The sequence below is a fragment of the Rhinolophus hipposideros genome, assembly GCF_964194185.1.
Source record: "Rhinolophus hipposideros genome assembly, chromosome: 9".
NCBI lineage: Eukaryota > Metazoa > Chordata > Mammalia > Chiroptera > Rhinolophidae > Rhinolophus > Rhinolophus hipposideros.
This window is the reverse complement of record NC_138055.1, coordinates 5,913,928-5,940,987: the sequence shown is the minus strand read 5'-3', so window position 1 is coordinate 5,940,987 and position 27,060 is coordinate 5,913,928. Positions and strand designations below refer to the sequence as shown.

Here is a 27,060-nt window from a genome sequence, read left to right as displayed (position 1 = left end):
CACGCCACGTAGCCCAAAGCCACGCAGCAGATTGGTGGTAGGGTTGGGGCTCACATCCAGCAAAGCTCCTGACTGGGCCCCAGGGAACTAACTCAAGTGCAAAAGCCAGGAGGGATGGTGCCTGGCCTCTGAGAGCTGAAGGACCCTCGCTGGGGACGTCCATGGGCCTCCAGAGACACGGTTAGGATCTGGGCTCAATTCTAAAACGATGAGAACCTCTGAAGTGGAGAAGGGACAGGACTGGAGGAAGTCTGCTAAAGGTCGTGTGGCAATTGAGAGGCAGGGTCTGAGCCAGCAGTGCGTGGGAAGGTGGCTGTGGGAGGTGCACAAGTCTGGGGTGGGGGTGGGGTGGTGGAGAGAACTGGACAGTGAAGTTCTCCTTTGGGGGTGTAGTGCCAGGGCTCTCCTGGGCCAGCCTTGGGGGTAAGGGGACTCTAGGACATGATACTGATTCATACACAGGCAGTCTGTGTGTGACATTCCAACCGCAGAAGCTGTTTGGGGCGACCCAGCCAGGGCAGGGAAGCTGGTGTGTGTAGGTGGCAGCCGCTGGCCACAGGACAAGGCAGCAGCGGATGGAGGTTCCTGCTTCCCAACCACTGGGTCGGGGGCTTGGCAGGGGGAGTGGGGCCTCCATGTTAACTACAGGGCCAGAGCAGAGACAGGTACAGGGCTGCGCTGTCACCAGCCATGTGGAGCCGGCGAGGTGACGTCAACTCAAGGACACAGCAGGCAACCACAGGCCCGTCACAAACCCTCAGAAATGGGCAGGAGGTGGCGCCCTGGATGGGTGCCCAAGGACCTTTCCTTTCTGGCATTGCTGGCCTGGCAAGGGACCAGTGCCAGGTACCTCACGTGCTGGGGGAGAGGGTGGGGGGGGATTGGAGCTCGTGCCCTTAGCCCCAGGCCTGGGATTTCCTGCTAGATGGGGCAGGTGCAGTTCCATCTGCAGCTCTGACCCTCCCCACCCCCGCTGCACGCGAGAGCAAGGCAGACGAGTGGCTGTGAGAGCAGCGCACCAAGCTGAAGCCTCACCCCACGCCAGGCTGTGCTGGGCACATTGCAGACATCTTAGCTGAATCCTCAGAAGGTGGCTGTTAGTCCTCTTGCTACAGAAGAAGAAACTGACACACAGACATTAAGTGGCCTGCCCTGGGTCGCCCCGCACTTCCCATAACCACTCTGTGTGAGAAAGTGGGGAACGCGTACACCCCCTGTCCCTTCTCTGCCTGGTTGGGATACCAGTGATGGTGGCGTTTTGTCCCCCAGCGAGACCCCAGATGCACGCTCCTTTAGGGCGGGGGCTGTGTCTCGGTCCCCGCTCACTGGGGTTTCTGCAGAATTCAGAGGCCTGAAGGACAGAGACTGCCCTGAATGTGACTGCTGACCTGAGGAACCAGGACAAGGGGCCAGCCCTGTGGGGACAGCCTATGAGACAAACAGTTTAGGCAGATGAGCCTGGATGCAGGACGTCTGTCCTTTTCCCCCAAGACTCGAAACCGCCCATACTAATGGGTCAGGCCGTTTAGTCACTGAGAGCTGCAGTTTCTTGTGTGTGAACAGGAACAGGACACCAAGCTTCTGAGGAATGAATGAAGCTTACTACCCAAGGGCCGAGGGCTGTCAGCTGGCACGGCCCAGGAGCAGGTAGAGTGGAAGGAAATGATGAACAAAACAAAATTCCCGAGAAGAGACCTGCCCCCCAGGCCCAGGGCCCAGAATTCCTCTTCTTCTCAAACACAAAGGGCAATTCCAGGGCAAAAAACAACAATGAACTACGAATGGTTCTTTTCTCCTCACCAGGGCTTCCAGGACCCTTCCAGAATATTCATCGTGGTCCCCACAGAACGAAGCCTGGGCTGGGCAGAGGAACCATGGGACGGCGGCAGAGCCTGCCCAGGCACAGTGACGCCATCAAGTTCAGGGACAGGCAAAGGGCCAACAGAAACCGTCCTGAAGAGCCAGCCAGGCTGCTCTCTCGCCTTGAGGGCTGCGCAGCGAGAAAGGGCTGCGGAGTCCTGGCCGGCGGTGCTGCAGAGCCAGTGGCTGCTGCCCACGGCGTCTAAGGGGTCCACCTGGCCGTTTGCTTCTTGTGACACAACAGCCCGTCCTGCTCTGCTCCCCCATTCCCAACCCCACTGCCTGTGTGAGGAAGAGAGAAAAGCACGACTGCGAAGTCCCTACTTGATAGCCCCTGAGAAAGCACGATAAGCCCTTGGCGGTCACACTCATCACACAGCAGGGCAGAGGGTGTAACCCCAACAGGCGGCGCCAGAACCCACCTAAGAAACAATGACTCTCAGGGGAGGAAAGCTGCCACATTCTGAGGTGGATTCTACTTTTTCCTCCAATTACTGTTAGGTGTTTCAGAGAAAGGCAGAATCCCGCTTGTAACAAGGGGGAGGGAACATTCCAGAGACTGGTCAGGGATGGGATACTGACCCCCAAAGGGTCTCAGGCGCCTGGAGTCAACACAGAAGCCCTTCCTTTAAAGAGAAATAGTCCCTTAAGGAACATTCTGGGACAACTGGACCCCACTCCATCCTGTAGAAGCAAGTGCCCAGGTTACATTTCGGTTTTTGTTTTTCTTCTCTTTACAATCGATTGTCCTTATCCCTCAGTCGCTGCCCAGGGAGGATGAGGAAGCCAGCAGGAAGCAGTGGACCAGCTACTACTACAGCCACAAGTCCCGTAATCCTGCTTCTTTCATAGACACACGCCGCCAACCCTGACCACAAGCCCACAGACGCATTCACAAAAAGCACAACTCAATCTCTTGAGATTCGGGGGAGTAAAATTAGATCAGATGCTCAAGTCTACTACGTCTTTGAGGAGATTTTCCTTCCCTTTGTACTTCTGCGAAAAAGAATCCTTCATAGTACTGTGGGGGGCGGAAAGATTTCGAACAAAACTTGGGGAATTTTTTGTTTTTCAAAAGGAAACCCACCATAAACTTTACAAACCTGGCATAAATTAAAAAAAAAAAAAAAGGCCTCTGGCTATAAGCCATTCTGAGATGGGGACGAGCAAGGGCTGCTGGCCGCAGCGCCCCACCCCCGAGGGTCCGTCCTGGAAGCGTCAGGGAGACCACACTCAAAGCCTGATTTCAGAATAGTCACCTTGAATCCCAAGGGGCAATGGGACAGTTTTAAAGCCCCATGCCACCTTCCACAGATAGTCTGGGGAGCAAAGCAACAAACGGCAAAAGGTCTTCTTCACCTCGGTAGTCCACGTGATTAAAAGCTGGTGGTGCAGCCAGGCCTGGGGCGAGCAGGAGGGCAGAGGCCATGACACCCACTCGGCGTCCAGCTGGGGTGACGCCCCGACTCACCTGTGCTTGCTGTACTTTCCATTCCCACGAGCACACTGCCCCCCTCACCCCCGCTCCGACTGCTCTGTGCTGAGGCTGCCTTTCGCTGTCTTGTTCTGCAAGGGGGGGAGAGGGCATGGGATGGGAGGCTGATGCCGGCAAAGCCATGGAGACAAGACAGGAGGGGCAGAAGAATGAGCGTGAGGTCAGGGAGGGCAGAGGTGAGGAGAGGAACGGCACATGGAAAAGGAAAGAAAAGGCAGAGTCAGTATTGAGTGACAAACAGGAGATACTTAGACAGGGTTTTCTGAGGCAAAATGTGACCATTCAAAAAGGGAAGTTTTCAAAACAGAAACACGTAAATCAAGTAAAAATAAAGAGAATATGACAAGATCCTATGACCCATCTCCGGAAATAATTGTTAAAGAAAAGTATTAAGTGCACATCTTTTAGAAGTGTTTTGAGGGCAGAGCTGTCAGGATGACCTCTTTCTAGTACTTTCTGGCCCTCGTTGGAGACTGAAGACGGTGAGCGGCCAGTGACCACCAGGTGTCAGTGTGACCTCACCCAGAGGAGAGTGAGGCCACTGCAGGCGATTCCAGGTGGTGCTGGCGCCACCATCCCAGTCCTTTCCTAGGCCTCCTTCTCCGTGTCTCCCCTCTCCACACACATACATGTGTCTCAGAAATAAACCCTTCGCCCCCTTATCTTCCAGCCTTTCCTAAGAGGTGACCAAGAGGCCACCTCTTGAACCAACTGGGAAACGAGCAGTAGCAGCCCATCCACTGCCAACTTTGGACCATGAGTGGCTTCTGCTGAAGGAAAACCTGGAAGAGACTGTGCGTTTCCTCAAACCCTGGAGTCAACTCTACTTTCTCCTGGTCTGGGAAAATGCCTTTGCTTACGTATCGAAGCCTACAACCAATCTTACCTCACGCCAATGTGTGAACCGGGTTCCATCACACTAAGTGGAAATCTGTAGTCTGACTGAGTTTGATCTTCTAATTTCTCTTAACAAGCAGACAAACCCGTTTCCAACACAACCGCCCCATGCCACAGGTCTCCCTCCAGCACCAGGCTTCTCTGCCCTCCCAGGACCAGGAGCTGTTGACAGCCCAAGCGAGGCCTGGTGGGCTGGCCTCGGTCCTCCAGTGTCCTGTCCACAGGCCTCTCGGGAGGAGCCCCTTCATCCCCCCCCCCACCCTGCTGGGAGAACAGGCTCTCTGGGCCTCTGACTCACCTTGTGCTTGGGGCACCTCACCGAGAAGTTCTCCTCGTGTAGCAAACAATCTGCAAGACGGAAGGGGACAGTTAGGCAGGGCTGGCGGGCAGCACAGGTGAGTGGGGCCACCCAGCCAAGACGCACAGGGTCAGATGTGGCGGTAAGAGGCCTGCACACTGCGGTGTCTGACGGGAAAACATCAGAGACACCCCCAAATAAACTACAGTACCGCGATATGATGGACTATCAGTCACTTGAAAAATTAATGTTCCTAGATAGTTAATGGTATGTGAGAAACAGTCGACGAAAAACTGCTTGAAAAACCAGGATACATAAATGGGTAAGTACAAACCTAATTTTATCAAAATGTTTTATATGCATTAAAAAAAGGACATCTACCAAAATATAACAGTGGTTCTCTCTGGGTGGTAAGATTACAGGTGATTTAATTTTCTTTATATTTTCCTGTATTCCCATGATGTTATCATATTGTTTTCTTGTTTTTGTTTTAATAATCAAAAATAATCTCCAATAAATGTTGTTTTTAAAATCCCTGACTGTAGGCTAAGCACCCTTCTACAGCCAACGCCTCCTGGTGAGAACACGGAATCTGGAGGCACCTTTTCTCCTGTCGGGAGCCACGTGTCAGAGGCCAGGCCTGAGCCCTGCTGTCCCCTTCGCCCTACAACCCATGGAGACAGGGAGAAGCTTCCCACGCGAGCTCCATAATCCACACTGAATGCTTCGGAGGAGACTGAACCCCTGCGAGGGGGCTTTCTCCTTGGAGAAAATGATTCATTCCCACTTCTAACACGGTGACAGCATTCTCGATGACAGCAAGAACGCACATCCGCCTCCAGGTGTAGTGCGTGGTGCAGGCGAGGGAATCTCGTTAATGAGTTCACACGGCCCAGCACAGCTCCCGGAGGCCGACAGCCAGGTCACCGGTGCGCAGTGCAGTGGCAGAATGTTAATCAATATCGATCGCACCTTCTCAGATGGCTCCCCAGGCACCATGGCGGGAGGCAACCAGGGTACTTAGCCTTGTTAAATTTACAATTTAACTCAGGTTTAAACTGAGGTCCAGATTAGAAGCCTGTGTACCCACAGATTTCTAATGAAACAGTAATAAGCAAGGGAATACACAAATGAAATATTGTGAGGTCCTCTTACCCTGCACAAATCAGAGAAGACCTGTCCACAATTTGGCTTAGACCTGCACCATCACCACCTCCCTCTGGACTCCGGGAGGGCCTCAGAGTGAGCTTTCTTAGCTCCCGGGCCAGCCCCAGGGCCCAGGAAGGCAGCAAGGCCGCTAACCTCCTCCCCTCCCCCCGCAAGCACATAGCATGGAGGTAAATGAAATGTGTTAATTTAAAACCCACAAGTACACGGCGTGACCGAGGCTCCTGCTGCTCCAATCTGCCAGAGAGCTTATGAGCAGCAGGAGGCAGACAACTGGTGCTCAGGGAAGCACTTTCTTCTCACCTGGGCTTTGGCAGCGCTCACTGCTTGCTGGCAGTCTCTAGTTTGGGCCAAAGAGAAACAGCAGAGCCCGTGTAGGACCTGGCCGCCTTTATGCCACTGCGGTTTAGAAACTAGGAGGGGACCACATTAGTTGGCACAGGTGACTCAGTGCCCCTCACAGCCCCAGTGACCAGCTGTGAAGGACCAGTAGTAAAATATGTCTAAAATTAGACAACACAGTCCCTTTTAAGTTAAAAAAATTAGAAAAGAAATAAACAACATAAGTCCACACTAAAGGCAACTTGGAACTACCCTGCACTTCTCGAAACCTCAGTCTCCCACACAAATCTGCCAGAGATGGCGTCCGCCTCTGGCTAGGCCGCCCGTGCAGGAACGCGGTGGACAAAAGCTCCAGTCTGTCCTCGTAATATCCACAGGCCTCAGGAAGTGCAAGTCCTGTTCTTGGCAGGGTGCCACCTGGGCAGGAGAGCTGACACCTGGGAGGGCACGGGGACCAGGCCCCGCTGGGGGAAGAGCCAAGGGCGGCAGGGAGGGCAATAAACTTCTTCTGAGTCTCTGAGCAGGCGCCTGGCCCCACAGCCAGGCAGCAAGCCTCTCAACTGGTTTCCTTTAGGCCCCTGGCAATAACCTACTCTGTCCAGAGGGCCTCGTCAGCGCTTCACTGCGAAGTCACAGTGAGCGGCTCGCTGGATCGTCAGTCACACAAGCTGTAAAAGACTCACAAAGTGGCTGGTCACCAAGATGGCCTCCAGACACGCAATCTCAGCACCCTAGAGGGCACTCCACTTTCATGCCGTCCTGGAGCTTAATGGCAGAGTGGATTCTGTGGTGCGGAGCCCCTCGTAACAAGCGGCGTGGAGCCTCTGAGACCCACACGTGTGCATACAGACTCCAGACTGAGGGTGGAAAGCTCCCGGACGAAGGAAGGAGGAGGAAGGGGGACAAAGGTCTCAGGAATGTCCCCTGGATGCCAGGCCTCAGACACTGTCTCCAGCTCACTGACAACTGACCTCAGAGCTACAGTTCTATTTAGTTGGCAGAACCCAGAGCAGGGCACAGAAAGGCCGTGGAACTGGTGTTCGTGATGCAGAGTGGCCTCTCCAGGGAGGGGCCAGACGCCAGCCGCTCCTAATGACCCAGCCAGGAATCTGAACCCTGGGCTGTGAGATCAAAGTCTGCAGCAGAGAGCAGCTTTGAAAGGCAGCTGCAAGGGTAACCGCAGAAAGTGAAGTTCCCAGCTGTGCTTCTTCATGAGGGTAGAAGGTGAACCCCCTCCAGGCAAGATTCTTTATGCACAACGCAATTATTAATGCGCTAGCACAGCGCTTTCTTCCTTGGGTCTTAATTGTTGTGGCTCATTGCATTAAATACATGAAGTCTTCTTTTTTTTTTTTTTTTTTAAACCAGCGCGCATGTTCTCATTACTGCATTTCCCACCTGGAGCCAAATCCTGTGCCTGTGACATAGAAGTCGCGCAAAATAGCTAACCATGGTATCACAAATGCAGGATCAACATCAGGTAGGGGGAAAACTGCAGGAGTCACAGCGCCTCATGAAACAAAGATTCTGTTTCTATGGAAATGTCCCCAGTAATCAAAGTCGTCCCTGAGACACCAACAGCTCTGTAAAGGTTTGATCGGTTGGCAACAAGGCAGAGGTGGAAAGGTCCAACTTTTCCTGACTCTGTATCGAGGGACTCTCAACCCAGGGACTTATTTCCATTATAATGAGAAACAACCTCAATCCGTGAAAGCCTTTCCTGGATCGTCAGGTCCTTCACACACAGACTAGAACTCCCCAGAAGATCGGAAGGGACAAATACAAGCAGCTGCCCTCCAGGGCAGCGCAGGCCTCTGGGTCACTGTGACGTGCGTCATCAACAAGACTCAGGGATGCCCAAGACATGGTCACCTTGTGAAGCTGCTGCTTTGGTGCCAACTCTCCACTCGGAGCAGCTGCTGGGCCAGCAAAGCCAGAGGTCAAAGGCTGCCCTGACCCCGCTGACCCAGGCAGCCTGCCCCCCTCGCTGGGTACTCGTTACCTACTTACCTGGGCAGGCCGTGGAAGACAGCTCGGACACAGAGAGGGACAAGTGTCACTGGATTATAAACCCTCAGCTCCCTGCTGGTGGTGCGGGGTGGCGGTCCCGCAATGGATGGTGGGCTGTGCCCCCTGCAACTAGAAATGGCAACTGGACCTGGAGCTGAGCTGCGCCCTTCACAACTAAGACTGAAAGGACAACCACTTGACTTGGAAAAAGACCTGGAAGTACACACTGTTCCCCAATAAAGTCCTGTTCCCCTTCCCCAATAAAAAAATAAAAAATAAAAATAAATAAAATAAAAATTCGGTTCCTCATTCACACTAGCCACATTTCAAGTGCTCAATGGTCACACATGGCTTGTGGCTACTGGAGTATACTGGAGAGTACAGATCTAGAACATTCCCATATCGCAGAAAGCTCTGTTGAGAAACTGGAGCAGGAGGCAGGCAGCAAGCCTCGTCCCTGACTTGGCTGGTGCCCCAGACAGGGCGTGCACCCCTGTGGGGCACGGGGTTACCTGCCTGTGCCCACCTGAGGGCTCCGAGCAGAGCCTCAGTGCAGACCACTTCTTACCCAGCCTCTGCCTGGGACAGCCAACTCTTACAGTATTCCCCACGTAAAACTTACAACTGCCAAAAACGTAATACTTAAGAATTTTCATTTAAAAACCACAAAGCTTAAACCAGAAAATAAAACATTCTGATGTAACTAGGGGCAACATGAAAATGAGAAAAGGCAACGGTTGGCTCTTGGGAGAGGAAGATTTTAACGGTTGTTCTATATAGAACATGCCAGACCACAACCCAGGGTGAGGTACAGCTTAGACCCAGCACGGACACATTTAGGGGAAAGAAGAGAATGAAAGGGAGAGACTGAAGCCCCCTGAACTGACATTGCAAGGCACCCTGGCCCAGCTACCCTTCAGCGCGTGCAAACACACTTTTATGAGACTCTAACTTTGACATAAGCATTAACTTTCTGTACCTTTCCTGTTCTTTTTAGCTGTTCCTTCTACAGAAACTCGGAAAGAAGAGGGAAGAGGGAAAGGAGAAACAAGAGAAGGATGTGAGAGGCAGGAGGACGTGCTTAAGGAAACATCAGACGTGCTGAACAACTGCTCTCTGGAGGGGAGAGTGGTCGAGATGAACTCAGATTCTTTCTACGCTGGTCGGCTCCCTCCCTCTCCATGTGCCTTGTGCCTCCGTACCTGCTTCTGTCACCTGTCAGCCACGCCCTCTCTCCCCTGCCAAATCCAATCAAACCCCACCTCCTAGAGACAGCACAGGTGCCCCCATGGAGTCATGTTCCCCCCTCAGAAGCCGGGAAACACTTAAGAGATAACAAGTACCATGCCACTTGCTGCACTGTTTTCTTTCCATGTTTCTCTCCCTTCTTCCTAACTGTGAGCATCACACGAGGGCCAGCTGGGTGAAGGTCTTGGCTACATCCAATGCTCAAAAAGTAACTGGTGAAACCATCCACTGAAGAGACAAGACTTCAGAGGAAGAAAGGATTCTCCCAGGCCGTTGAAGAGTCAGAACCCAAGTCTTCTACACCAATTACCTCTCAGACAAAAGGTTTCCCTTCTTTCAACAGTTATCACACTGCAAAACACAGCTCTGATCATCTCAATGAACTTGGAAACAATGTCTGACAAAATGCAACACCCCACAAACACTCTACAAACATGGAACAGAGGAAACTTCTTCAGTTGTATCAAGAACATCTATGAAAAACCCACAGCTATCATCACATTTAGTGGGTCAGAAAGAAGACAACGATGTCAGCTCTTGCCACGTCTACCCAACACTAACTATACTAGACATTCTAGCCAGGGCAATTAAGCAAGAAAAAGAAATAAAAGGCATCTGATTGGAAAGGAAGAAGTAAAACTATCTATTTGCAGATGACAAATCTTGTATATAGAAATCCACTAAAAAACGATTATAACTAATAAATGAGTTGAGCAAAGTTACTGGATATAAGATCAATATACCAAAATCAATTGTATTCCTCTACACTCATAAGAACAATCTGAAAATTAAATTATGAAACCAATTCCATTTATAAGCACACCAAAAAAAAAAGTACTTAGGAATAAATTTAACAAAAGAAGTGTAAAACATATACTCTGAAAACTACAAGGCACTGTTGAAAGAAATTAAAGACTGAAATAAATGGAAAGACATCCCATGATGGGTTGGAAGGCAGACTAACATTATGGTGGCAAGACTCCGATTGGCCTGCAGATTCGATGCAAACTTCATCCAAGTTTCAACAGCTGTGTTTCACAGAAATGGACAAGTCAATCCTAAAATTCACACGGGACAGCAAAGGACCCAGAAGAGCCAAAACAATCTTGAAAAAAAGGAACAAAATCGGAGGACTCACATTTCCCAATTTCAAAATGTACTACAAAGCTACAGAAATCAAGACTGTGGTGGTGAAGAGTCCAGAAATCAGCCCATACATCTATGACCAATTGGTTTTCGACAAAGGTGCCAAAATCACTGAATGAGGAAAGACTATAGTCTTTCCACCAAATGGTGCTGGGCCAACTGGAATCCATGTGCAAAATAATGCATCGGACTCCTCCTCCTTCACACCACATATAAAAATGATCTCAAATGGATCAAAGACCTTTGTAAGGGCTATAACTGCAAAACTTATAGGCGGAAACACGGGCATAAATCTTTGTGACTTTGTATTAGGCAATGGTTTCTAAGATACAAGAAAAAGCAACAAGCAACAAAAGAAAAAATAGATAAATTGGACTTGATCAAAGATACTCAACATAATTAGCCACCAGGGAAATGCAAATCAAAATCCATGACATACCATGTCATACTCACTGGGACGGCTATAATAAAAGAGATAATAGTAAGTGTTGGTGAGGATATGGAGAAACTGGAACCCTCACATACTACTGGAGGGATGTAAAATAGTACAGCCACCTTGGAAAACATTCTAACAGGTAGATTCTCAAAAGGTTGAACAGTTACCATATGACCTAGTAATTCTACTCCTAGGTTTATACCCAATAGAACTGAAAAGATTAAGTCTACACAAAGACTTGTATGTGAATTGAAAACTCATGGTAGCATTATTCGTAATACTCAAAAAGTGTAGCAATCTAAATGTGCACCAAATGATGAATGATAAATAAAAGTATATCCTTATAATAAAATAGTTTGGCAATAAAAATGAATGAAGTGCTGATACATGCTACAACCTGGATAAACTTGAAAAACATAATGCTAAGGGAAAGCAGCCAGTCACCAAGACCACATGTATTGTATGATTCCATTTATATGAAATGTCCAGAAGAGGCAAATCCACAGAAACGGAAAGTAGATTAGTGGTTGCCTGGGGCTGGGGGTGAAGGGAGGGGCAAGTTTTATGAGGTGAAGAAAACGTGCTAAAATTTATTGTGACTGGTTGTACAACTCTGTGAATATACTAAAAGCCACTGAATGGTACACTTAAATAGGTGAATCATGTGTGAATTATATGAATAAAACTGTTATTAGAAAAAATGACCCCATTTCACTCCTTTTTATTCTCGTCTCTGCATTCCTTTAGAATTTACAAACAGAACAGGGTCAGAAGAGACAAAAAGCCCTGTAAGGAAGGGAAAGGGGCAGAGACTCACAATGTTCTGTCCCCTTCAGATGCTCTGGACACACAGGGGCTGCGGCTGTCTTACCTGCGTCAATGGCACACGGGTAATGGTATCGGAAGGAGCAGCCTTTGTTGTAGCAGCCCAAGGTGGCGCCTGCCTCCTGGCAGTGGGAACATTTCTGAAAGGAAAAGTCACACATGTCAGCATCCCGGATTCGGCCCTGTACTCTAGGCCGTCCTCACACCCCACCAGTCAGACCTCAGCACACGTTCCTGTGGTTACAGGACTTCGTGGTGGCGGGATGAGCGGGTGAATTTCTAACCGCCACTCACTGACCACACATGGAGGAGATCCAGTAGTAACGTTTTAGGCCAAGCCTCACAAATGCTCACAAATAAATCACACGGAACACCACGGTGGGGTGGGGTGGGGTGGAGGGGGCACTCAGCCCTGCCTGGTGTTCCTGCTGCCCGCCCAGCCACACGCCTGCCTGTCCCCTCCTTCCCCACCGCTATCTTGAATGCCTGCAGATCTCACCTGTTTATTTCTGGAAGTCTGGGGTAGGAGGAGAGGGTAAGATAGTAGAGTTATATATAAACCTTTCAGAATTAAAAGTGGAATTTGGTTTCCAGTTCTTGTATTTGTAAGATTTTATTTTTATTCTATTTATCCCAAATGCCCAATACATGTATAGTTCCCTTTTCAGAAAACATGGGCTCCTGTGTGCAAATGGTATTTTTATACATAAATCCTATTTTAAATGCACTAGGAAAACTGCCATGAATTTCTGGCTAAGTGAGACATTATTCTGTAATTGAGAAGCTCCTCCTTATATGGTCGGGTTTCCTTAAAGTGGGGCCCATCTCTCTTCTCCCTGAAGTGGCTGCTGTGAGCGCTCACGCCTTCGGCGTAAGAAATGTGTCCTATCATCAGTAATCCTATTTGTAAAATTCAGCCACACCGGCCTGCTAGGAAGGACGCAGGCTCTTCTGGTGGCCGAAGCACAGCCAGGTAAGGCTACCGGGAACATACAGGCACTTGATTCCTGATTCTAGGGAAAATAAAAGTGCTCCCTAAGCAGTTGCACTTGTGGAAAAGAAAGGCTCCCGGGCGACCATATCCTCTCCGGGGGGAAGTGACTAAAGGGCGCCCCCATTCCTCTTCCCACACAAACGCAGGCCCAGGATGGCAGCCTATCAGGGGTCTGCGTGGCTCGCAGGCCTCACCTGGTGGGAGTGAAGCCACCTGTACGGGGCCCGGGAACGAATACCCCCAACTCACAGTGGCAGGAGCAGGAGAACAACAGGGAGCTAGGTCAAGGTCGCCGCACGCTGATGCTGATGCTAAAACCACACGAATGCAGCAATAGGGCGTCCTGACATGGACGTGGACCAACTCACCAGGCCTTCTAACTACCCCGTAGCACCCCCACTCCCCAGATGGTGCCTGAAGCATCAGAAAGGGAATAACCTGCTCCAGCAGAACTGACCTGGGCTGACTACCCCTGGCATCCATCCTCCAGGGACAAATGGGGCAGGAAAAGGGCTACAGGAGCAGCCCTCCTAGGGCCTGGCTTACTTTCAGAAAACCAACACCCTCTGGGTGCTGACAATCAGAAGTTTTCACCATGTGCCCTCACACCTTTGCCAAGAAATAAAAGATTACTTGGCCTGGAGTAAACCAAGGACAGCTGGCAGTGTTTTGGGGAGCCCTAGACTTTATCTCCTTTTGTCGGTGCCACAGAGCACCTCCAGGAAAAAGGGCTCACGGTCAGCCTGGGGAACCAGTGTGGCTGACTTGTCAGTGACCTGCCACCCGCAACCATTGCTGCTCCAGCCCTTCTTACGAAAGGAGCCCCCCAGGGTCGGCTACCAGAGGACTTGTGCCCCAGGCCCTCCCTACCCCGTGGTGAACCTCAATTAGTGGTGTCCATTTAGAAAGGGGTGTGTCAAGCATTTCTGGTAGAAAGTGTGCAGGGAAAGGGGCTTCTGGGAAACTTTCGGTCCTCTTAAAAACCAGAGGCATCTTCTCGGTTGGCTATGAGGATGGGATGGTGAGATCTCTCGCAGACATCTTATCACCATGAGGGGACTGCTCTAAACACAAAGCTCAACCTGCTGAGGACAGCTGTGTCAGGATAGAGAGAACCTGGATCCCTGGTGACACTGCTGAGCACTAAATCAACCACCGCCAGGCACACCCCATCTCCAGACTTGTTAAGAGGAAGGACATTAAAAAAAAAAAAATTCACCTTTTAGCTGAATTTTGTGACTTGCAGCCAAAATATCAATACAGAAAAGGGCTTAGTATTCGAGGCACTGCTGTAGAAATCAAGTGTGTGGGCCCTGCAATCTAAGTTACTCCCACCACTTCCTGTCTGTGTTCCTGGCCAAATTCCTAACCTGCAAACATGGATCTAATAATACTACCATGTTTCCCTGAAAATAAGACCTAGCTGGACAATCAGCTCTAATGCGTCTTTTGGAGCAAAAATTAATGTAAGACCCGGTCTTATGTTATAGTAAAATAAGATGGGGGTCTTTCATTAATTTTTGCTCCAAAACGATGCATTAGAGCTGACTGTCCAACCAGGCTTTATTTTCGGGGAAACATGGTATCTCCGTCACAGAGATGTTGTTAGTGCTAAATGTGTTAACTCAGGCGTAGAACAGTGGCTGAATCAAAAGTGCTCAGGAAATGTGACCCAAGATAACCATGTGCCACACACATGCTAGGTGTTTCAACAAAGACCACGTACGAAAAGCAACCTGCCGAGCAAGCCTTATCATCACACGAGTTTCAGACAGGAAAGCGCGGTGATCAAGCTCGGATGTGAACTATGTCTGTTTCCTTCCTACCTCAACACATGCTCTTCTGTCGCCTGCAGGGCTTCCCGAGCTCTCTGCCCTGAACCAGCCCACAGGTCCTGTCTTTATCATAAAGAACGCAAGCTCACCTCTCACCAGGAAATTATGTCAATAAAATGCTTGCTCTCAATTAAAAAGCACAATTAATTTATTACACTGCTCGCAGAGAAGAAAGACCATGCATCGCATATTAGGGCCTTAAAGAAAGGACCTTAAAGAGTTTAATTCAATGGTTCTCAGTGTGGTCCTTGGATCAGAAGCATAAGCCTCACTTGGGAACTTGTTAGAAATGTAAATTTTGGAACTCTGGGAAGATGGTGGAAAAGGTGGCACTAGGAGTCTGTCTGCCCACCTAGACAACAATTACACTGGTATATCTGCCTGCTGTAACTATTCTGGAACTCTGGAGTCTGTTGCAGGGTTTCAGCTTCCAAGGAAAGACTTGGATGGTAAACTGCAGTTAATTCTGGTCAATTTCGGCTCTTAGCACAGTAGCAGCTGCCTATCCCCACTCCAGTGACGTGGCAGGCAGCCGAGCACATGGTCCTGAAGCAGCTTGCACACAAACCTGCAGAAGCCAGGGTAGACAAAAAAAAAACCCCTCTGTCCTCCAAGTACTGGGGATCTTGCTGCTTCTGATCACAGAGGGGGAGACAAAGACGTAGGCAGCCATTGTTTTTAACTCCCCCCCCCCCAAAGCGCTGAAGTGACTTCCTGGGGATTTAAGAGTAGCACCAGCCCCTTAATTTTTTGCTTTTTCCCCTTTTGAGAGCCAGACATTAAAGATTGGGACATTCAAAAACAATTGCACACATGGGAAAAATTAGAAAGTGACCACACATTCCCAGGGAAAGACTCAGAAAAGACTGTGAGAGGACTTGAAGTTTACACCTTTTACACCTCAGGCTGATCCCAGGCACAGATAGACTGTAACAATTATTAAAAAAAAAAAAAAAAAAAGGCACGCCCTGGGGAAGGGGGGGCATCTGACAGGCATACAAAGAAAAAGGAAAGTATGGTCTTTTCAAAGAAAAACATAAATCAACAGAGACTGTCCTTTAAAAAGACCTAATGGCAGATACACTGGACGAAAACTTTGAAAAGAACTGTCTTAAAGATGCTCAAAGAACTAAAGAATGATGTGTAGAAAGTCAAAACAAAAACAAAAAAACCACAATGTGTGAACAAATGAAAATATCAATAAAGACACAGAAAGCCTAAAAAGAAATTCTGAAGCTAAAAAGTATAACAACAGGGGAAAAAATCACTAGAGGGATTCAAAGGCAGACTGGAGCAAGCAGAAGAAACAATCAGTGAACTTGAAGATAGGACAATGGAAATTATTGAGTCTGAGGAACGACAACAAAAAGGTTGATGAAAAGTGCCTGAGAGCCTAAGGGACCTGTGTGACACCATTAAACAGATCAACACAGGACTTGTGGGAGTCTCAGAAAGAGAAGAGAGAGAGAAAGGGCAGAGATAATCTTGGAAGAAATAATGGATGAAAACTTCCCAAATTTGATAAAACACATGAACATAAACATCCAAGAAGCTCAACGAACTCCACGTAAGATGAGCTCAAAGAGATCCACACTGAGACACGTTAAAATCAAACTTGCAAAAGTCCAAGAGAGAATCTGGAGAGAAGTAAATTGTCATAAGTGATCCTCAGTAACATTTTCTGCAGCTTTCTCTTCAGAAACTTTGAAGGCCAGCAGACAGTGGGGCAATATATTCCAAGTACTTACAGAAAAGAAACTATAAACCAAGAATCCTGTATCTGGCAAAACTGCCCTTTAAGTGAGGGAGAAATTAAGATATTCCAAAATAAGCAAAAGCTGAGTGAGTGTGTGACCAGTAGCCCAATCAAGCAAGACATGCCCAGGGAGTTCTGCAGGGTGAAATGAAAGGACATTAGAAGTAACTGATGCTGTTGGAGAAATAAAAATCTCAATAAAGGTAAATATGAGGGCAATTATAAAAGCAAGCATTACTGTAACAATAATTTGTAACTGTACTTTTTGTTTTCTACATGATTTAAGAGATTCATACAGTTAAAGGAAAAACCCAATTATTAATGTAAAAGCTAGTATTACTGTAACTTTGGTTTGTGACTCCAAACCTTGTTTTCTACATGAGTTAAGAGAATAAAGCATTTACAGAATTATTAGTTGATGTTTGGGGGCACACAATATCAAGATGTAATTTTGTGACATCAATAACCAAAAGCGTGCAGCACTATACACAATAGCTAAGACATGGAAACAACCGAAATGCCCATCGGTAGATGACTGGATTAAGAAGCTGTGGTACATTTATACAATGGAGTATTACGCAGCCATAAAGAAGAAAGAAATCTTATCATTTGCAGCAACATGGATGGATCTAGAGAGCATTATGTTAAGTGAAATAAGTCAGAAAGAGAAAGACAAGTACCATATGATCTCACTTATATGCGGAATCTAAAGAAAAGAATATGTGAATGAACTAATCAGAGACAATTATGAGGACACAAAGAAAAAACCGAGAGTTGTTAGATGGGTGGGGTGAGGTGTGGGGGATAAGGGGAAAGGTGAAGGGATTAGGAAGTAGCTGGTAACTACAAGATGGCCTCAGGGTTTTTTTGAAAATTAATTTGGGGAACTTATTCAATAATGTTGTAAAGATTTTGTTGGGTATCTGATGGACACGCGTCCTATTTGGGAGACCACCTCAGAGATAATGTGGATGCCTGATCATGGCATCGTACACCAGAAGCTAAACATTAATGAATGCCAACTATAATTTTATATATATAATGTGATGGCTCGGTGTGAGGTCGAAGGGATAATGGATGGGGGGAGGGGGGTTCACAGTGTGAGGGATATAAATGATGAACGTCTAAGTATTACCTTGTCTTATACACCTGAAACTAATAATAATAAAAAAAAAATAACCAAAAGTGGGGGCGAATGGGTGGCTCAGTTGGTTAGAACGCGAGCTCTGGGCAACGGGGCTGCCGGTTTGATTCCCACATGGGCCAGTGAGCTGCGCCCTCCACAACTAGAATGAAGTCAATGAGCTGCCGCTCGGCTCCGGGGCGGCCAGATGGCTCAGGTGGTTGGAGCGCAGGCTCTCAACCACAAGGTTGTCGGTTCGACTCCTGCAAGGGATGGTGGGCTGTACCCCTGCAATTAGAAAACGGCAACTGGACCTGGAGCTGAGCTGCACCCTCCACAACAACTTGACTTGGAAAAAGTCCTGGAAGTACACACTGTTCCCCAATAAAGTTCTGTTCCCCTTCTCCAATAAAATCTTAAAAACAAAAAAAGAGTATCTTTGTTTAAAAAAACATAAATAACCAAAAGTGACTGGAGCTGTAAAGAGTAGATAGATCTTATATGTTACTGAATTTATATCAATATATAAAGGAAATAACCCCATGACCATCTTAATTGATGCAGAAAAGGCATGGACAAACTTCAACGCTCTTTTATAATAAAAACACTCTACAAAGTAGAACTAAAAGGAAGCTACCTCAACATAACAAAAGCCATTGATAAAAACCGCACAGGGAATAGCATACTCAGTGGTGAAAGACTAAAAACCTTACCTCTAAGATGAGGAATAAGGCAAGAAAGTGCTTTCACCACTTCTATTCAAGCTCTGGAAAATCTAGCCAGAACAACTAGGAAAAAAAGGTGTCCATACTGAAAGGGAAGAAATTAAATTATCTCTGTTTACAGATGGTCTTACGTGTAGAAAATCCTCAAGAGTCCACAAAAAAACCTGTTAGAACTAAGAAATTAATTCAGCAAAGTAACAGGATACAAAGTCAACACACCAAAATCAGTTGCATTTCTATAAATGAACAATAAACAATCTGAAAAGGAAATTACAAAACAACTAATTCTAAATAGCATAAAAATAAAATACTTAGGAATTAACTAAGGAACTGAAAGACTTGTACAATGAAAACTACAAAACATTGCTGAAAGAAATTAAGACATAAACAAATGGAAACATCCCATGTTCATGGATTAGGAGACTTAGTATTATGAAAATGTCAATAGTACCTCAAATGATCTACAGATTCAATACAACCTCTATCAAAATCCCAAGGACTTTTTTTTTTGCAGAAATAGAAAAACCTATCCCATTCTTATTGAATCTCAAGGGACTCTGAATAGCCAAATATCTTGAAAAAGAACAAAACTGGAAGACTCCTACTTCCTGATTTCAAAACCTACTACAAAGCTGCAGTAATCAAGAGTGTGGCATTGGCACAACGAGAAATACAGAAGAGTCTGGAAATAAACCCTTGCAGATATGGTCAAATAATTTTTGAAAAGGGTGCCAAGACCATTCAGTGGGGGGAAAAGTACAGTCGTTTCAACAAATGGTATTGTGAAAACTGGATATCCACGTGCAAAAGAATGAAGATGAACCCTTTCCTGAAACTATGTACAAAAATTAACTCAAAACGGATCAAAGACCTAAATGTGAGACATAAAATAAAACTCTGAGAAGAAAACATAATAGGACAAAAAATTCATGAATTTGGATTTGGCAATAATTTTTGGGTTATGACATCAAAGGCCCATGTAACAAAAGAAAAAATAGGCAAACTGGACTTCATGAAAATTAAAAAAAAAAAAAGTGTATCAAGACATTATCAACAGACTAAAAAGGGAGCCCACAGAGTGGGAGAGAATATTAGCAAATAGCATATAGGAAAAGGGATTAATATCCAGAACATATAGAGAACCCCTAAAGCTTAACAGCAACAACAAAAAAACCATTTCAAAAATGGGCCAAGGACTAGAGTAGACATTTCTCCAAAGATATACGAATGGCCAACAAGCACATGAAAAGATGCTCAGCATCAACTCATGAGGGAAAAGAGCATCACAAGTACCACCACATACCCGAGTACTACCTCACACCCGTTAGAATGGCTACTATAAAAAAAAACCCAAAAAAGTGTTGGAGAGGATGTGGAGAAATCGGAACCACTGTGCACTGCTGGTGGGCATGTAAAATGGTGCAGCCCCTGTGGAAAACAGCATGGTATTTCCTCAGAAAATTAAAAATAGAATCACCATATGATCCAGCAATTCCATATACAAGGTGCCAAAGAGAATATAGAAAACGTATCTCTATAATATCCTGTTTCTATTCTCCCCTTCTATCCCCCAAATCAATACCCAGGCGAATACCATTTCCAATTAAATTTTTCTTCTTTACTTTTTTACCTGAAGAAACGATTTACGTTATCAATCTCCCATAATGCTAATAATATAACAGTCAGTAGAGGGAAATGTCCTTTGTTTTTGACTACATTGTTACAAGTGTAATGCTATCCATTCCTAGGAGAGGTGAAGTCCACACAACACTGTTCTCCATACAGCTCAGACAGTGGGGCTTCGATCATGGTTTCTAAACCAAGGTATGTTTTGTTTTTTTAATTTTTTATTGGGGTATATTGGGGAACAGTGTGTTTCTCCAGGGCCCATCAGCTCCAAGTCCAGTTGCCGTTTTCAATCTTTAGTTGCAGGGGGCGCAGCCCACCATCCCATGCCGGGATTGAACTGGCAACCTTGTTGTTGATCTAACCAACTGAGCCATCCTGCCGCCCCACAAGGTGTTTTTGACATAAGCAACGGCACAATTTTCTCAACAGTGAATTTTTCATTTATTATTGAAGGGAATCAAGGTTATTTTTAAGCAGCTCTGACAAGAATCCTACATTTCTCGATACGGTAACCTTGGGAAATTATAAAATGTATTCTTAAAGTGTTTGGACATGTTCAAACATCAGAAAGTGGCCAAACGCCGCCCCCGCCCCCCAGCCTTTCCCCAGCCCTCGTCACTGTCCCAAAGGTAGGGCTGCCTGTGACTGGTGATGGCAAACTGCAGGAGGTGAATCACCTAGGAGTGATTTAATCCATAGCTGCCGGGTGCCTGGAGAATTGTGCCTCTTCATTCACAGAAAGGCTCCTTCCTATGAGCTGTAAGTGCGGCCTGAATAATCGCTGTTTAATGAGCATCTCCAAGCAGCCTCAGAGCACCGAGGCATTTGGGTCAGACAATTATCAGCGCTGATGAGGACTGGTTCTGTTTGAGACTTAAAGATCACACACGTTGCCACTTCTGTGCTGAGATGGCTTTTAGCTAGCGCTGCACACACTTCTGCTCACGCTTACAGTATTTGCTTATTCCTGTTTGTCCACCTCCCCTAAATTGTGACATCCTTCTTGTGTCCCCAGGGCCCGGCATACTGTAGGAACAGTAAATGTGGGCTAATGGAATGGATGCAAGGTCTGACAAATTCGAGAGCTTGGAGAAAACTAACGAGGCTACTCTTCAACATGAATTAAAAAGCTGATGCCGGGAGAGCTTGGAGAATGTGGAACAAGGTATGTGTTAATTTTTGACCACCAGCAAGAGCTTTTTTTCCCCTTTAATTATGCCTTCCATATCTGGGACAGAAGCCTATGCTGCCCAAGCAATCTACTTCAGCTCTCAGGCAGCGACATGGTCTACATACGAGGAGCTACCCTGAGGGCCTGAAAACATCTTTCTTTATGTGACGTTGCACCCTTCTCATTTTCCTTCAAGAGCACTTCAAGGTGCTGGCCAAAGCAATACAGACAGAACTCTGTATTTTGGGTCCTTGCTTCCTTAGAGCTAGATAATCTCCACATGGTCCCTCACCAAAGCTCAAAGACTAGCTGGAACATTCTGCTTCTGCGTGCCATTCACAGACTTGGGAGCAGGGCTGGGTGCTGGCTTCTGGAATAGGCACCATAGCCCAGAATGCCACACGGGCTGCAAAGACAACCCTGGAGGGCCAGAGAGACGTCAGGTTCTTCTTAGGTCCATTTACTCAATGCTATGAGAGGTAAAGTGCATGGTTTCCAAAGCTGCTTTATGTCCCATAGCTGTTCCAGCAAAACCACATTTCAGAAACTGAACTCGTTAATTACACATCCTCACACATCAAGTCCAGTGACAACAGTGCCAATGCCAGTCACGTCAGCAGCATTCACCAGCTACTGGCTAACTGTGTGTATCGTAAGACAAGAGCTCCAGGTTTGACTGGCTTTTTAGAATATGGAGGGTCTAATGTGAGTATTATCCGAGTCTGAAGCAGCACGAGGGCCAGTGGAAAAAGAACCTGAGGGTGTCAGCTCTTGTGGGAAAGCCAAAAAGTCACATTGATTTTATCGTCTATAAAAAGGGGAGAACACTATTTGCTTTGCCTTCCTTATAGAGTTGTTGTCTGAAGTAACTGTGAAAGTGTTTTATAAACTAGAATCAGTTATATAATTATTAGGACTTATAAAATATACAAAAGATATCTTCATCTATAATGTGTTGTATTTTTGGCAGTTATTGGTATCAAAATTGGACATAAGACATCCCACGTGGTCTATTAAATTAATACAAACTAATTTAAAAGACTATTCTTGGAATGGATTATGGTCAGCTCTTGGCTAAATCTCTGAACACTGCATCTCCTAGCTATTATTCACCATTACTTTCACTACGTTTCCCCTAATTCTATCCTTGAACAACACACACTAATGGGAATTATTTTTGATGTTTTGCGAAGCACTTTAGCATTGGAAGGTGCTAAATAAAAGGGGAATAAAAACTACACACATTCTAGTACCAATTAAACCCTAGCAGGAGGTCAACAGCATCAAAAACTCGCCCACAAAGGCATACTGAGCACACCCAGGATGAGGCAAGCGCCCAGGCTAGTGTGTTACGTGGTGAGCAAACTCAGGCTGCCTGCCCCCGTGTCACCTGCTGTGTGCTCCTAGCCACGGTGCTCCCAGCCCGTCCCCACCCTTGCTGTGCAACCCCACTCACTCACATCAGAGTCATCTAGAATAACTGCGGCCACGGCTTCTGGACCCCTGCTGCCAGGAGGGGCTGATGCCCAGCAGGTTGTACCTCTGCTCAGGACTCACCTAGAGCCTAACTGTCCATCTCCTCTGCCACCGCCCCCCTCCTCCCCAAAACACAATCATCTGCTTCCCATTGAAACCAGAAAACACAGGCACAAACTTTCTTCAATCTGATCATCTTTCAGACGTAATCTGGGAGAAAAATGATCCATTTAGACCCCTATCCCCTCCCAGAAAACCCCCAATCAAAAAGGGCACATGCTGCTGGGCCTGAAAAATATTAGCTTCCCTGGGAAAGCTTTGCAAGCCACATTATGAACGTACAATGTGTCTTTGTGGCTGAGTGAGTGGGGGTTGAAGGGTGCTGGCCTCAGAAGTGGACCAGCGTCAAAATCCTGCTGCAGCTGGCTGTCTGGCAGCGTCTCCCAGGTACATCCTGGCTGGTTCTGATCCAGAGGAAAGCCTGGACCCTGAATTCCCTCCCTATGGTCTCCGTACTTGCAGGCGGGTTTATAGTGACGTCATGACGCTTTGTGTCAGGCTAGAAGGCCTGGGATTAAAGAGCATTTTCCTTCATTAACAATGTCCTCCCTTGTCTTTCTGCACTTCACCTGTCAAACAGAGGGACCAGAATTTAGCTGCAGCCTTGAGCACGTGAAGAATCTCTTTAGAGTACACATGCCTTTCCACAATGGGTGCGTTCATTTCACCCTTCCACAAACAAATACTGAAAACTTAGTAGGTCTCAGATGCAGCCGGGAAAGGTGTCTTGTCTCTGGAAGATTCGATCACATATGTCTCCTTTTGTTGCTGCTGTTTTATAAATCCAGACTTTCACACGTTAAGTGTATGGGAAGACGTGAAGGTGACCAGCAACTGACACTGGTAAATGCTTCTGCACAGAATCCTGAAATTCACGTTATCCTAACTGAATACGAAGAATGCACTGTGACTTCCTGACAAGCTGTTCATGGGGTTCATTTGCCTTAATACGTCCATTCTGAATCTACAGCATAAAACTGCAAAGCTCAGCAACTGAAAACATGGGCTAGCGGAAAATAAGAACTCGATCAGTCTGGTCTTTGTCATCTCCGTTTTCTGTACTCCTCCTTTTTCCTCTAACATGCTGGTTTCTCCAAAGGCTGTAAGAGACCCGTGATCAAGGTGCTTTTGATTCACTGGTCTTTGTTTTGATATTTAGGTTTTCTTAAATGGTACCAACTTCAGAAATGGAACAATCTTCCCTTTTTATTCATTCAACCTATCTTTACTGCAGACCAGGGGCTGAAATGAGGATGGGAAGTCCTTCCAGTGTCTGCCCTCAGGGGATTACAGAACAGTAGGGCTAAGAAACCAAACTGCAGTGTTATAATGTAAATAAATAGTACTTGGGCGCTTAGAGGCAGTGTCGCCAGCTGGTAAAGGAGGCCCGGAAAGCATTCTTGACGGGGTGTTGCTTGAGCAGAGAGGAGGGAGAAGAAACACTCGGGCAAAGGGGGCAGGGAGACACCCAGGGCAGAGAGAACAAAGTGGACAAGCACTCACGGTATGGAGGGCCACCATGGTGGAGCACGATTCTGAAGGAGCCAACAAAGGCCAAGGCTGGGTTGCGGATGGCATGTAAATCTGGGTACGGTGTGTGTGTGTACACAAGAGGCTGCATGGAGAGACACCTTGGAGATAAAACCCACAGGAGTGATGATGAGCTACAGCCACGGGGGTGGGGTCTGTGGGACGGTGGGCCTGGTGTGTGGGGGTGAAAGTGGTGGTCCCCTCGCTTGGGGGCGCAGTGGAAGGGGAACTCTTTGGGCAGCAGTACAGCAGGATTCTGGTGAGGCGAGGACACATGTAGCTCCCTCTAAAAGCTACTTTACAGAACAGAATGTTTTGAACTCAGCAAAATCTCAACTGGAATGATCAGGAATGGGTTTAATTTCATTTTGAAATTAACTGAAGGGAAGGCTAGAGACCCATTCTGGAACACACAAGTCCACACTATTTTGAATTAAACTGATTATTCTCTATTGTCCCAGAACGATGATTCTAATGATTCTATTATTAGGAATATTCTTATAACATGCTAGGTAGAGCTAAGCTTTATCAAACTGACCCCAAGATAGAACTTAAAACATGCTTTTAAAAATGAATCTCTGGGGTGGCCGGTTGGCTCAGTTGGTTAGAGCGCAGTGCTCATAACACCAAGGTCACTGGTTCGATTCCCACATGGGCCAGAGAGCTGCGCCCTCCACAACTAGATTGAAAACAACGACTTGACTTGGAGCTGATGGGTCCTGGAAAAACACACTGTTCCCCAATTAAAAAAAAAAAAAATCTGTCAGCAAGCTGTTTTTATCATTTTCACGTTTATCCTAAAGTGGAGCGAAGAAAACAATCCAGTGAAAGGCACGTCCCAGGTGGTGAGCTGGTATCTCCTGTGTTCACCTTCCTTAGTTGGTGGGGCACCCTTTTCTTGGCCAGCCTCAAATATAGGCAGCGTAAAAAGAGACAAAAGCATGAAATGAGAACGGCCCTGGGGTGGATAAGGACCTGAGGGCGGGGCCCCAGGAAGGGGACCGGTACCTGGCCTGCCTCTCACCAGCAGGGGCCACTTAATTCATTTCAGCCTCGACTTTCTCAACAGTAAACTGGGGATAACACCCAGCTGGGAAAAAAGGAGGACGGTGGAGAATCTTTTAAGAAAATTGATGAGGGTAACTCTCCCCACCAAAAACAAAACAAAACAAAACCCTGGAGGTGCTTGACAGGAAAAAGTATTTTACTGTATTTTATTGGGGAATAGTGTGTTTTTCCAGGGCCCATCAACTCCAAGTCGTGTCCTTCAATCTTAATTCCAGGGGGCGCAGCCCACCATCCCATGCGGGAATTGAACCGGCAACCTTGTTGTGGAGAGCTCACGCTCTAACCAACTGAGCCATCCAGCCGCCTGGAAAAAAGCACTTTTAAAGTGACATGTAGGGTATTCCTAAGACACTCTGTACAAAAATAGAAAGCTAAAAAGAAGTCCCAGTCGTGATCCCACACGGAATGGAGGCCCCCTGAGCTTATCTGCAAGGTCATGGACGCTGGAGACCAGGAGCAGCACAGACACACAGGAGGCCCAGTTTTTAGAACCCACTAGTGATCGAACTTACACCCAGCAATGCGGCCATTTCGTGCATTTGTTCTGAACGTTTATCTCTTTATTAGAGTGTTTTCTCCAGGTCAGGCAGAGTATTTAACCACTCTTTACTCCCACCATCAACTACCTGTTTTATAGAGATTTTTTATTGATGATAAGATAATGTTCTTTCGACAAAAACTAGAACCAGTACGGGGACTAGTAATTACTGCTACCAAGGTGCCCACAAAGCTGAAGCCAGTCACAATGATCACACGTGGGCTGAACCCTGACTCTCGATGTGATAGGCACTGATGCCGGTCACACACTGAGGGTTTTAAATGTTCTGTAATTCCCTCATTCCCCTGGGTTTGCAGTCTTCAGGTTCAGCAATGGTACACGTACAGAGGCAAAACAAAGTAATATAAAGCAATTTCCCAAATAAAATGCCACAATTTAAGTTAAATCCACTTGCCACAATTTTAGTTGAAACCAGTCTTCATTCCACCTTTTAGACTATTAAAGAGTTACAAAAAAAAGGCATAATCGTTTTCCTCTTGCACAAAATGTATACTGTTAATATATATTCTTCATAACTCCACCTATCAAAAAGTCAACACAAGTTTCACTAATGCTGCTTCTCTGGGCTACCCAGAACTTGGTTTGTTCACTGTAACACAGTTTGCATTTTTTTACCCCCAGGTACATACACTCCATTAAAAGAATTCTAACCAGAGGGTTTCTTCTTTAGCCAGAGAAGAAAGCTGTGACTTGTGAACATTACATATTTTTGTCTGGGAGTTATGAAAAGAAGTGTGTGCCCTTTAAGAAGCTAAAAAGGAGAAGCCGGGAGTGCAGGTTTCGGGCTGACCCTAGGAGTAGGGTCCCGGCAGCACCGTGGAAAGAAAGAGAACAGCCTTTGAGTATGGAGATAAATGCTTGTAGACAGAGTTTAAAACATGGAAATTTAAGCTGCACAAGACTGCGTGTGAACTAGCTAGCTTTTTTATTTTACGTTTGCTCAAACACTGGATTGGCTTATAAAGAGAAATGATTACCTTTTGTGCTTTCTGAATCTAAAAAGTCATCTTTTAAAAGAAATGACCTGCCAGGAAAGTGACTCACGGTGTAATCCTGCTTCTCTCGCCGGCTCATCCCACCCAGGAGTTGGGTCTATGCTTCCAGAAAACCAATTATGGGAGCTGCTCATTTTCGAGGTACCCACACATATTCAGCTGTTAACGGTTTCAGAAGCAGAAATGACAAACCTGCTGCCCCAACAGACCTCCTTTAACAAAATTTCAAATCTGTGCAGCTTATACTGGAACTTAAATCTCTGAAGAAGTTCCAAACTCTCAGCCCGGAAGGCTTTTTCCTTCTTTTTACAGCCTTGCTTCCCACTTGCATGTTTTATTCTTTCTTGCCCAGACCGACGTGCACCTCATCCATCTTCTCACCTGCTCATCTCAACTGAACTGAGTATTTACAGGT

General features: G+C 46.7%; 1 protein-coding gene across 4 annotated transcripts in view; it reads right to left on the bottom strand.

The window, feature by feature from the left end:
- The window catches only part of TCF20 (transcription factor 20), a 160,602-nt gene that overhangs the window by 2,979 nt on the left and 130,563 nt on the right, over positions 1–27,060 (bottom strand). For all 4 annotated transcript variants that reach the window (XM_081060129.1, XM_081060126.1, XM_081060127.1 and 1 more), the window contains 3 exons: positions 11,771–11,864; positions 4,551–4,600; positions 3,332–3,459 (listed from right to left, as the gene is read on the bottom strand). In XM_081060129.1, the coding sequence (XP_080916255.1) occupies positions 3,376–3,459; positions 4,551–4,600; positions 11,771–11,864 (228 nt within the window). In that variant the 3' untranslated portion in view covers positions 3,332–3,375. The remainder of the gene's footprint in view (positions 1–3,331; positions 3,460–4,550; positions 4,601–11,770; positions 11,865–27,060) is intronic.